The 12261-nt window shown below is 42.1% G+C and overlaps 2 protein-coding genes across 5 annotated transcripts in view; one reads left to right on the top strand and one right to left on the bottom strand.

Annotated features, from left to right (window-relative positions):
- The window catches only part of SMG9 (SMG9 nonsense mediated mRNA decay factor), a 21024-nt gene extending 19793 nt beyond the window's left edge, over positions 1 to 1231 (bottom strand). For 2 of the 4 annotated variants that reach the window (XM_075190743.1, XM_075190740.1), the window contains exon 1: positions 1061 to 1142. The gene's annotated coding sequence lies outside the window, so the exon portion shown is untranslated. Of the gene's footprint in view, positions 1 to 326; positions 532 to 1060; positions 1143 to 1208 lie in introns of those variants that run through there. The other 2 variants (XM_075190741.1, XM_075190742.1) reach the window with 2 other exon arrangements.
- Positions 1204 to 12261, top strand: LOC142107350 (uncharacterized). The gene is made up of 3 exons (XM_075190739.1): positions 1204 to 1524; positions 6107 to 6226; positions 9220 to 12261. Exons 2-3 carry the CDS (start codon positions 6137 to 6139, stop codon positions 11863 to 11865), a joined length of 2736 nt encoding a protein of 911 aa, XP_075046840.1. The 5' UTR covers positions 1204 to 1524; positions 6107 to 6136; the 3' UTR covers positions 11866 to 12261.

Raw genomic sequence — 12261 nt, 5'->3', positions numbered from 1 at the left:
TACTTTATACCTCATTTGTGTAAACCACATGTGACTGTATGATCTTCATGTCCATATGATGAAAGCACAATACACTTACCTTATATGATCACAATTCATGAATTGTTGGTATTCTTAAGACCCCATCATAAGACATCTGTACAATATAACTACCATAGATAGAGACTCTTGGTATATATCTACAGAACTAAATAAAGTGTATTGATCTTCTGAATATTCCTACCCGACCAAGACTCCGAAATTTTAATATTTTGCTTTTTAACCAGTTTTATTTGTATTACAAATAAATAGTAGTTTTATTGTGTAGTGTCAATTTATTTGCTCACTTCTATCCACGTTCGTTATCCACAATGAAATGTCCCTTCAACAACACAGGATTTTCTCCACGAGTGTGCCTTCCATATAAGTAGTACTTCTCTCTCTCTCCTATTATATACAATAAAGGCTGCAATATCACAGTGTGTATGGCCAGTTATAGTGTAACTTTCCACCCATGTAATAAGTATACCGTCAGTGCACTTGACATATAAGAATTTACAGACTAGAGAAAACATATTCACCAAACATCTGGAAAGCTTTACCTATCAATGTCTAGAAAGGATGCATGTTTTTTTAAAGTTTTAAACTTATGCTATGTGTTTTTAGAAAAATAAACTTGCATGCTTTCCTTGCAATAAATTGAACTAAGTGCCTGGACATACATTCCTATTTGCTGTCTTCCTCTATATATCTGATGCTATCTATATACATGAGATTCATTTCCCATATTTTATATGCAATTTCCATGTACTGATCATGCAGCCCTCTGCATCCTATCAGTGATGATCTATGAATGGGGAAACATGAGCACTCTACCTGCAGCTGCCCTGGATCTCCCATGATGCTCAGCCAGCTGGGTACATTGCCAGCAGAGGCTGGAGACAAGGAAGGGTTAAAAGTTTTGCTACCCCCAAATCCAATAAGTATAATTAACCAGACTTAACATACAACAGACACAACACTAAGGAACATTCTCCTATATTGCAATTACCCACAGCCGCCTTCCCAGGACTCATCCTACCTTATGTGCGGCTGAGCCTTCTATGTGCGCTCACTGAACGCATCACCAAGTGGCGAGCTGTTGTGCGCAGGCGCAGTGGCTGCACCCTAGACACTCATTGGGAAGCGCCGGGCGTCCTCACTGCGCATGCGCTCACCACCCAACTCACTTTGCTGGGCTTTAATGTGCGTTGTTGAACGCGTGCTGAACGGATTTCATTCGCGTTCCCTGCAGCCCTATTATATGCAATGTAAATTTGCGACTCCTTTATATAATTGCCTGTTAGAAAGGGTTAAGGTCTTGGGTTGCATATTAATGCACAGCCTGTTGTCTGCAGAGTCTGGTGCATGGTGGGTAATGTAGTCCTTGCAAAAGGAAAAACCCCAACGTGGAACTACATTTCCCATCATGCTCTGTGGCTTCATAGTAGTTCCAGGTTGTGAGAGATGTCTCATTTCCCGACTGAGAGAGCTGGGTACTGGAGGGTAAGTCACAGTCAGCTAAGGTGGGATGGTTAAAGTTGTGTTGTATGGGTTTGGGGGGGATAGTATTCCACTCTGTGATTGGTCAGCTGTCACTGCCCTCAGGTGGACTTTACTAACAGGTGTCAGTAGCTGTGATATTTACTACTTGCACTTCCTCTAGTGATCACAGGTCACCTAATACAAATAAATAGAATAGATACAGTTGCATTTAGCACAGATGCATGGTGCAGATTTGTATAGCATGATCTGCAGGCATGCATCTGATTTAATTGTCATATTCTGCTCTGTTCTGATCTAACAACATTGCTGAGTTACAGGGTTTTAGATATGTTCTAATCTAACTGCAAAGGCCCCCATGTAGTATGTGTATAATCCTACTGTAACAATATGTGCGTTTCATAGACCGTAGTTGTGTCTTTTTCAGCCTTGTGCTACTTAGGTACTAGGTGCAGGTATGTGTATATATGCCAGTGATGGCTAAACTATGACACTCCCAGGTGTTGTGAAACTACAAGCCCCAGCATGCTTTGTCAGTAGATAAATAGCTGATAGCTGGCAGAGCATGCTGGAACTTGTAGTTTCACAAACACCTGGAGTGTCACAGGTTAGCCATCACTGATATATGCCATAGATGCACAAACCGTGTCTGCTTGTGGCCTGCGTGAAGTAGGGCAGATACTAGAGGACCAGGGACAGAAATTCTATATTGAGTATTTCAGTTCCAGCATGCTGGATATCTGTCCTGTGTCATTGTGCCTGGTTTCCGTGAGGTTACTGTGACCGTGAAGTCTCAGACTATAAAAAAATCTGAAGGAATCTATTATTATTAATAATAACCATAATAATAATAATATTATGAATGAGACATAATCAAAGTCCCATTTTATGCCTTGGAGACACCACATCCTCTCCACAGGACAGGTAAGTAGACGGATGATAATAATGTAGACAGCGGGCCTGGGAGTGGGAGGAATACAAGTTTTATAGAGGTCACATTATGTTACCTTTTAGGGAAATGTTCACTTTGCCCTATATAGTCCTTTCTGTTCCCAGTTGTGATATAATATACACCTATTATTATAAACACCAGAGACAGTTTGCTAACATATACCGTAAGTATTATGTACCATTACATTATAACTCAGGTGCATGTTGTCAGTTTGCAGCTTGTTGCTATGTAACCATGCGTTTGCACTGGTTGTGGTTTGTCCACTGAGCTCTGGAGTTGCCGTGTCAGAGCAGAGCTGGTTAGAATGGAGCAGGATTTTTAGACTGGAGCTCAGCTTCTGTAGCTGCTACATATTTTTTTTTTTTTTGCAAGCTTAAATGTAAACCATAGTTGCAAACTGTCCCTAATTTCCAGGGACCAGTCCAGGTTTTAAAGATTTGTCCCTAGAATTTTTTTTATCGATGGAAATGTCCCAATTTTTTTTTTGGGGTTCAATATGATTGTATAGTAATATATCTTTTATTTTGCGTAATGGATGTCATTTCCACTACACATTCGAATGCTCTGGCTTTGGAAGAAAATATTAATTAAGAAAATGCCCCAAAACATAATTTCTAGCCAAGTTCAGCAAACCTCACGATGAGGATTGTAGTGGATGAAAGTCCATCTAGACCAGCGACGAGCAGCCTGATACACTTTGGGGGCAGCGTTGTGCATCCCCTCTGACCTTCAAAAGGGGGCCGCACGTTACCCTCAATATCAGCAATAAGTCAAAATAATACATTTAATAAAGAGACACCTATCTGTAATAACATATCAGCAAGCATTTTATACCATACTTACCAACTTTTGCAGCCAGCTGTCTGGGAGGGGGCTCCATCGTGGGGGTGTGGCCACGCGAATCTGCCCCCCCCCCGTTAGGCCATGCCCCCTGTCAATATTTGCCCATTTCAGCCTATCGGTGGGTGGCGGCGGCCAGTATGAAGCATTTAGCCCCGCCCCCACTTCACAAACGAGGTGAGCTGGACCCGGGATGTTGTCCTGCTCTCCCGGGAGTCCGGGAGAACTCCCAAAAATTCGGGAGTCTCCCGGACATTCCAGGAGAGTAGGCAACTATGTTTTATACAAGTGCCACAAGCTCTAATAAACAAATCTGGCACTAAATAAATAAAGCAGGAAGGAGCTGGGGTGAAGGCTCGGGGAGCCATCTGTTGCCTACCAGTGTCCCACGCTCGATGCACTTAGACGCATCGGGCCTGAGTCATTAAAGAGGGCAAAACATAAAAAAGGAGTAACTTTGAACCTGGGCAAAATCATTTTGCATTGGAGGGGCAGGTAAATTTAAAATGTGGGGACAGATTTATAGTTTGGGTAGGGCATGTCCTAGATCAACATTAAATTTCAGTGTACAAATAAGTTATCAAGTATTTGTGTGTTGCATGAAAAAACAGCCAGTATTTAACTTATGTGCAAAATATTAAACTAATGTGCACCCCTTGCACTGCAACATGGGTTGTCCTGGAGAACATTTATTCCTTTTTCTTGCCTCACTTTTCTTAATGACTCAGACCCATCATCTCAGAAGCAGAGTCCTTGATGATCATTTTTAAATAAAACACAACCTAACCAGCTCCAGAACTAGAACTTGTGTAAAGCGGATTAGCTGGATCAGTTGCCCTTAGCTGATAGCTCCTAGAATGCACTAATTTGTAAATTGTCAGTCAGGAAACTTTGCACAGCGACCGACAGAGCGAGGGTCCGAGAGATTTGCAGTTTAAGAGGGATCTGGAGCTACCAGGGTTTGTACCGTGTTGTACCCGTTCCACTGCCTGACCCTCAGTGCTCATACTCGGACTCCTTTCCGTATCCACCTGATATTCTGACATACAAGTAAAGCCAATGTCCAGCTGTTTTATATTTCGTCATAGAGAAATGATAAATCCTGAAATGCTTAATGAAAACTCTGAGAAACAATATGCACAACAATACTTCGTTATTCTATTTAGCTTTCTCCAGTTCGCTTTATTTCAAAAACGTTATTCCAAAAAATGTTTACTTATATTCTGTGAATTTCATGCCTGCCATTGAAAGTGATTATGGGGAGCTGCTTCAGACATTTCGGTGCAGAAGTACTTTAAACGTATATCGCGTAAACTGATAATACTGGATAGCTTCACAAAAACTAAAATTTGTATGTTTGTCCTCACTGGTTAAAAACAGCTGATTAAATTGTGCTGGATACAGAAGTAATGCATGCATATGCTGTCCCATTTGAGCCACTGTATTCCTCTTGTACAGGGTCATTCTGGGTAATGTAGTTCTGATTAGATTGCTGCAGGTTTCCTGACTACACTTCCTAGCATGCTCTGCCCCTTGCAGAGCTTCCAGGTCAGGAATGCTTTATATCGGTGTTCCTGCCTGGTACACTGGTGTCTCTCTTACAAGGTTGACTTTCATGAGGCAGATATTTTGGTGGCTTTCTGATTTAACACTGTTGTTATTGTCCAGCTTCCTGCGTCTCTGGAGGTCTCATGATTGCCTAGGGCAAGATGTGAGTCCTGTAAAAACCAACATTGCTATACTGACCGCATAAGTGTAGTAGGCAAATACAACTAACGGCACGGCCAGTGAGTCAGAGAATGCTGGGACTTGTGCTTCCCCGACAGCTGGAGAAGTGTCTTACTGAGTAATAGAAATGTAGCTTTAGTACCACTGTATATAGTTTGTAATCATCATCTATTTATATAGCGCCACTGATTCCGCAGCGCTGTACAGAGAACTCGCTCACATCAGTCCCTGTCCCAGTGGAGCTTACAGTCTAAATTCCCTAACATACATACACACACAGACACAGAGAGAGACTAGGGTCAATTTTGATAGCAGCCAATTAACCTACTAGTTTGTTTTTGGAGTGTGGGAGGAAACCGGTGCACCCGGAGGAAACCCACGCAAGCACGGGGAGAACATACAAACTCCACACAGATAAGGCCATGGTTGGGAATCGAACTCCTGACCCCAGTGCTGTGAGGCAGAAGTGCTAACCACTGAGCCACCGTGCTGCACAATCACAGAACACAACTTAATTCAAATGTTCTCTATTAAATGACCTTACTCTATATTCTTTCAGCAGATTATCAGTTTTCTAAAAGATTTTAACCTCTATTGCCGATTTATAAATATTGTGATCGGAATTGGACCCTCGCTTGAATAGGCGATAAAGACTACAGATGTCTTCCTATGGTAAAAGTACATGGCCATATGAGGGATCGTATGGAAACAAGCTGTCTTTATGCAGTGACCGTATTTCTAGATGTATTTTGTTTTATTTGTTCCTGTTGTACATTTCCCTGTGGTTTAGCTTCATACTGGATATCATGCTGACGGTGGGCAGTGTCTATTTATTGAGTACTCATGGACAGACTGTTGATCACCAGGTCCTAACTTTTAATGAGTAAATTAATTACCCAGTTGTGTAGCGGCACCAAAACAGCAGAATATTTATTTATTTTTATAAAAAAAATATATACACTTTTCAGTTTCACATAATGTATATGAACTGACATCTCTTACATTAGTTTTCCTATCCTTTCATTGCCTGTAGTTATATTCTAAGTCTGCATTATTCTCTTACAGGCGGTTTGATCGGGACCGTTGTCTGTAACCATGGATCCCCAACTGGGGATTGAGGTCGGTGCTGAAGTCGAACTGAACGACGGCACCCCGACTGCGGAGGATTCCACTGCCATTAAAGTGGTACGTACAGTCGCTAATGCCGAAGTCTTATTGCGTACAGTCTACCAGGAGGTTGATTGGGGTTTTATGCAAGTATATGGAATTTGCAGCATTAGGGCAACTGTGAATTTATAGCAAGAATGGTATCTAGTTACTTTATTAATAGTTCCCTATGTAATCACTTTTTTTTTTTTTTTTTTATTCTTTTTATTTTAATGTTTAGAGTTTTGTGCCAAGTTGTGAAACGTTCATATCCAGCTCGAAAATGACCCCTGGGTGTGGGGATGTTACAAGGTTAATGCACCTTGTGGTCATCCCTTACCAGCCAGGGGCTGGTTGATAAATTTTAGCCCGGGGGGCAAAACTCGACTCGGTAGCCTATTTTAAAGCGAAAAAAAATGCAAGTAACCCGCTATGGAACTAGCCCGGGGGGGGCAAATGCCTCTCTGTCCCGCAGACCAGCCTGCCCCTGCTTACCGCCTATGTTCTTTTACACTTGCACTATAAGAGTGGTCAGGGAACAGGGGTAAATTTCCCCAAATGGGGTAAAAATGAAATTCCTGGGGGTAATGCTGCCAGTTGGGTTGTAGACCCCTTTAAATGTGACATTGCTGTTGTACCAGAAGAGCCTCAAGTGTTGGCAGAGGCACTTCTTGAGCTTCGATGTAATAATGAAGCACGTATTGCATTTGAAAACAAAGCAGATCTGTCATATTTTTGGAGGTCAACAGCTGCAAAGGCATCAAAATTGCACATGAGGCTGTCAAAAAGTTGCTGCCTTTTGCAACAACCTACCTTTTGCAAACAAGGATTTTCCACTCTAACGAACATAAAAACAAAGCAGAGAAATCGATTGGACGCTGAAGACTGTATCCAAATTGCTCTGACATCAAAATGCCCCAATATTGATGCTCTCGTATCAAGAATGAAGCAACATCATTTCTCCAAAACCTGAAGTTTTGAAGTTGAAGCTTTCAAATAAATTTTGAATAGATTCAATAAAATTTTAAATTCCAATAATTTAATAATATATGATTTCCTTCCTTTCAAATCAAGGGGGTAACGTCGGCGTATCTAAATATATTTTGGGGTAAAAGGTAAACAAGTTCCCTGACCCCTGCACTAGAAGCACTTTATTATAGCTCTTGCTCAGGCCATTGTGTCCCCTACTTATGTCCTATACGCAGAACGTTGCTTACAGTCGACCCAGAATTAAGCTGTATCTTTTGCATTCCATTTAGTTTTAATTTAAAAACAGATTTCCTTTTAATTGCTTTTAACTGATTAGTGTTTTGATCTTTTTTTCTTTCATTGAAACAGAACCAAAATGGTTCAACCTATTGGAATAATAATTTGTTTGTCAGTTGCTATTAAACAATAGTGATACAAAAAGATCAGAGGTACACACCTGGAATGACATGGAGACCCCTGCTATAGAGCAAGTTTTAGTTTTTAAATAGGTTAAGAAACGCCACTTGTATAGCAAATAGGGGCCCCCCAAAACCATGCCTGAAGGCCGGGCGTCAATCGTGATGCGCCTCATCCTGTTTTCTTCAGTAGAGCTCGAGAGAACGCCATTTAATAGGACTGGAAGCATTAACCAGACGGCGTGAGCTGCAGCAACAATGAGCCAATTGGAAATGCGATTGGCTCCCTGCTTTATTTAATGGGGGTCAGAGCGACTTTCCACAGGAGGGAGGCTGTTTGCGCTTAACTTTTTTGTTTTCTTTTGTTTAGAAAAACCAACTTATTTGACTTATTGTCAAAGTATTGAAACATAACGTAGGCAAACTCTGTCTTTAAATACCTATTCGGCACAGATTGTAAGTGCAGATGGACCACTTACTGCAAACTCCAAAAAATGTAATTTTACTGTGTTAGAAAAACAATCATTTGCACAGATCAATGAGTAGTGGTGAAGGTGGCTATGAATTGATGCGCAAGTCATGTTTATCTGTGTATAACACTCTTGTGAATAGTCCTGTATAACCAGTAAGTTCTGATTTCATATCTTCAGTGCTCATTAGGAAAACATGTGCACTATAAGCACCCCCTCTTGTAAGTTATAATATATTAGATGTCCTCTTGGATTTCTGTGACCTGTATCACAGCCTACAACCCCCGGCTTTATTTGGTGCCAAAACTATTCTGTGATTTGGAGTAGGGAGAGCATTATCCCTATAAATAAATATAGAGCCAACAATGACCTAGTTGGGGTGAACTTATCCATAAACGCCTTCTAGAACCTGAAATTAGATCATTATACAAGCAGTTTGCGAACGCACAGAGCTTGTCCTACAGACCATTTGCCTGACATCCTAATCTTGGGCCTTGTGATTAATACTAACCTCTTGGTATTTGTTTCAAATGACTGCTTTCTGCTTTGTTTTACTATACATTTAGAGACCATGCAATGGTAGTGTTTAGTGAGAAGTTAAGGGGGAGAGTTGGGTCAATATAATTAATGTACACAGAAAATGCATCATATCATCCTTGGATGCATGCCAAAGACGGGCAAATGGAACCATTCTGTATTGGTGCAGCACGGTGGCTCAGCACTATGGTCATGAGTTCAATTCCCGACCATGGCCTTATCTGTCTGGAGTTTGTATGTTCTCCCCATGTTTGCCTGGGTTTCCTCCAGGTGCTCCGGTTTCTTCCCACATTCCAAAAAAAAACATACTAGTAGGTTAATTGGCTGCTTGACCCTAGTCTCTCTTTGTCTGTCTGTGTGTGTCTGTGTGTGTCTGTGTGTGTCTGTGTGTGTGTGTGTGTTAGTTAGGGAATTTAGACTGTAAGCTCCAATGGGGCAGGGACTGTTGTGAGTGAGTTCTCTGTATAGCGCTGCGGAATCAATGGCGCTATATAAATAGATGATGATGATGATGATTGATGCTAGTAGAATATAGTGTTCCTCATGCCAGACATGCTGTTTAAAAATGTTTGTGTTCAATACAGAATATGCCGATGTTCCCGAGCTGACTCTCTTTTCTTCTTGTGTTCTGTTCCACCAGGAGAATAAGCAGGACTTGCCGCTGTGGCACCATCTCCATTACTCTGAGGATTCCAGCAGTGATGAGAGCCTGGATTACCACCATCATGAGTTTTCCATACCTCCTGAGGTTACCAACCTGGATATACTAAATTATGGTTCTGACATCAAGAGCCTGATTGAGGAGAAAGAAGAATTGGAAAGTAAGATATCTGTTTTGTCAGCCTCTAAAGGTCTACACGCCGCAGGACTCCATCTGCATGACGTACAAAGGGGTGATGAATTGGTTGTTTGGGACGCCATCTACAACAAAGATCTTCAGGATCAGGCCTTTGAGTTGGCACCTGGTTTTGAAGAAACAGAAATTTCTCACACCGAGATCATACCGGCCTTGGATTATGGTCAACCCCCCTCTAACACCAATGAGCTGTATTCGGTTACCTTTTTGTCCCCTGAAGAGGACAGGAGGGAGGGTTTAGGGAAGTATAGTTACTATAATGCAAAGACCCAGTTGGCAGGGACGGTAAAGCCTTGGGTGAGAAACCACAAATGTCCAAGATGTGGGCGTCAGTTTGGACGTTTGTACAACCTGGAGAAACATATATGCATAAAGACTGCCTTGGGCTTCCCTCAACAATCTCTTTATAATGTAGGTTATGTTTTTTCCAATAGCAGAAAGAAAATAAACGTTGCGGCAAAGAGGAGTGAACAAAACCAGGAGTCAATGAATCGATTGGAGAACATGTGCGTTGAAGCTCAAAAACAGCTACAAAGCCTACAGGGAAATTATAGGAAGGAAGAGGAATATGTTCCTCTGCCCAGTATTGCGATGGAAGGAGACCCCTCGGATATGCAGACGTGGAGTCAGGAGGGTCTTTCTGGAGTAGGCAGATTAGTTCCTGCCAACAAAATATCGTATAAAGGTACTGTTACTTGTCACCGTTGTGGGCACAAGTTTAGGAGCAGGTGCAATCTAGAGTTTCATGTTTGCCGCAATGAAGACACTAAGATGTCCATCTCACAAAAGTTGAAGGATCCTCAAAATACCTCTGATATTGGACTGGCTAATTCAGTTCCAATACCACAAGCCTCGGACAGTGACACAGACCACATCCCTTCCTCGTCTCAGAAACTAAAGATGTACTGTACCAGCTCGGATCACAGTATCTCTCCTGGAGATAGTAAAGAGAACAGTGTTGGTTCAGACTCTGGTAAAGCAGTCGAAATTTTCAAATGCCAGCAGTGTAAGCGCGTGTACAATAAGCGTTGTTCCTATGCCACCCACATACGCTGGCATATGAAAGAGAGAGACTTTGCTTCTTCTGTGACTGGCACGGTTGGAAAGACTACATCCGTAGCAGACAGCCAGGAACCTGATTCTACGACTCTCTACGCTGATGTATCTCCTGCGGTGCTAAAAGAGAACCCAATCGGCTCCCACAAAAAGGTGCAAACCTATACTTGCCAGCATTGTGGTACAGTATTTAATAAACACTGTTCATATGCCACACACACTCGCTGGCATTTGAAGGAAAGAGAGGCTTCATCTAATGTGCTTAATCCAACTGCAACGTCTGCAAAGGAGGGTGAGGAAACTAGGCATCCAAACCAGGCCCCTTGCGTATCCGTAAAACAATTGGAGAGTGGGGAGAAGAACGCCAGTCCTGTCAAAATTTTCAGCTGCCAACATTGTGGTCGAGTGTTTAATAAGAGCTGTTCCTATGCCACCCACACTCGCTGGCATATGAATGAGAAAGAATTGGAGGAGACCGTTAAAGCTGAATCCCAAAGGATCGTTTTGGAAGAAGAGGAATACATGGGGGAAGGTGACACCAAAGACATAGAGGATCAACAAAATAGGTCATCTGAAGGACACACTGTCGAAGGGATCCCCTTCTCTGATGCCGGTGATGATGATGGTAATTTTGAAGGCTTGGGAGAGCAGTACAACCTTCATACAAACAATGGTGAAGATGCTGAAGATAATTCAATATCTAAACCGGTAGAATCTAGCCAACAGAGGCCTTCTGCTGTGGTCCCAGAATACGTATTTGAGCTGGTAGTGGGAACAGAAGATGTACGTGAGGTCTTGCTCTCCAAAGATCCCCATGTAATCCAAAATCCAGTGGATTTCAGGAATTCGGGGGACACTGAAGCGGTGCCGCCCAGGCCTCCAAATAATTCCTTCACTGCCATGAAACCAAATGAGCAACCGATTTATCTGCCATTGATGTTGCCATATAGATTGGTGACCAGGCTTTTAAAAAGGCCAAAGCCCCCGCACAGGTGTCGAGACTGCGGCACGCGATTTTATCAGTCCTGGCGGCTGAAATGCCACCAGCACAAGCAAGTACAGAGAAATACGTGGAAGAAGCACCGATGTGATTGCGGGCGATCGCCCGTCGGCTCCTTGCATTTTCTGCGGCACCAGTTGCAACATTTGAGTGACACTGCTTTTATCTGTGCCGTCTGTGGAAAGTCCCTGAGAGGGTACCGGCAGCTCCAAGCCCACAGCTGGCTGCACCCACTGGTGTCTCAGTTCCAGTGCAAATGTGGATCGCGGTTTACTCAGCTTCCCAAATACCTCTGGCATTCCCTATTGAATAAGACGAGAGACAGAAAGCAGCATCCCACACAGAGAGAACCGTCCGGAGTACAGTCCCCTTGACAATGATTATCTGTAATGAGCGACGACGGAAATGTTACCGGTGAAACATTTGTATGAATGGACAGATTGCATAGCAGACCAGTGTGTGGTTTATTGCTGCAGACTGAGATGCACATTACAATTTAAATGTGATTTACACCCCCCCAAGAATTTATTGATTTAATTTTCTAAATAAAATTAGTATAATAAAAGATAAAATAAGTCTAAAGTTTTGAATGGAAAAAAGGGAGAGTTTGTGGATTTATGAATTCAGTGTCTGTGATGTCACACTTATGTTTAAAAAAATATACAAGAAATGTATGTATTTTTTGTTTTTTTATTCGCAGAGGGTTCTCAATCTAAATTTATACAAAATATCTTGGCTATGCCTAATAAACACTTTGTGATATATCAGAA

The sequence above is a fragment of the Mixophyes fleayi genome, chromosome 11, assembly GCF_038048845.1.
Source record: "Mixophyes fleayi isolate aMixFle1 chromosome 11, aMixFle1.hap1, whole genome shotgun sequence".
NCBI classification, from domain to species: domain Eukaryota; kingdom Metazoa; phylum Chordata; class Amphibia; order Anura; family Limnodynastidae; genus Mixophyes; species Mixophyes fleayi.
The sequence above is the reverse complement of the archived record's forward strand: the minus strand, read 5'-3'. Positions and strand labels throughout refer to the sequence as shown.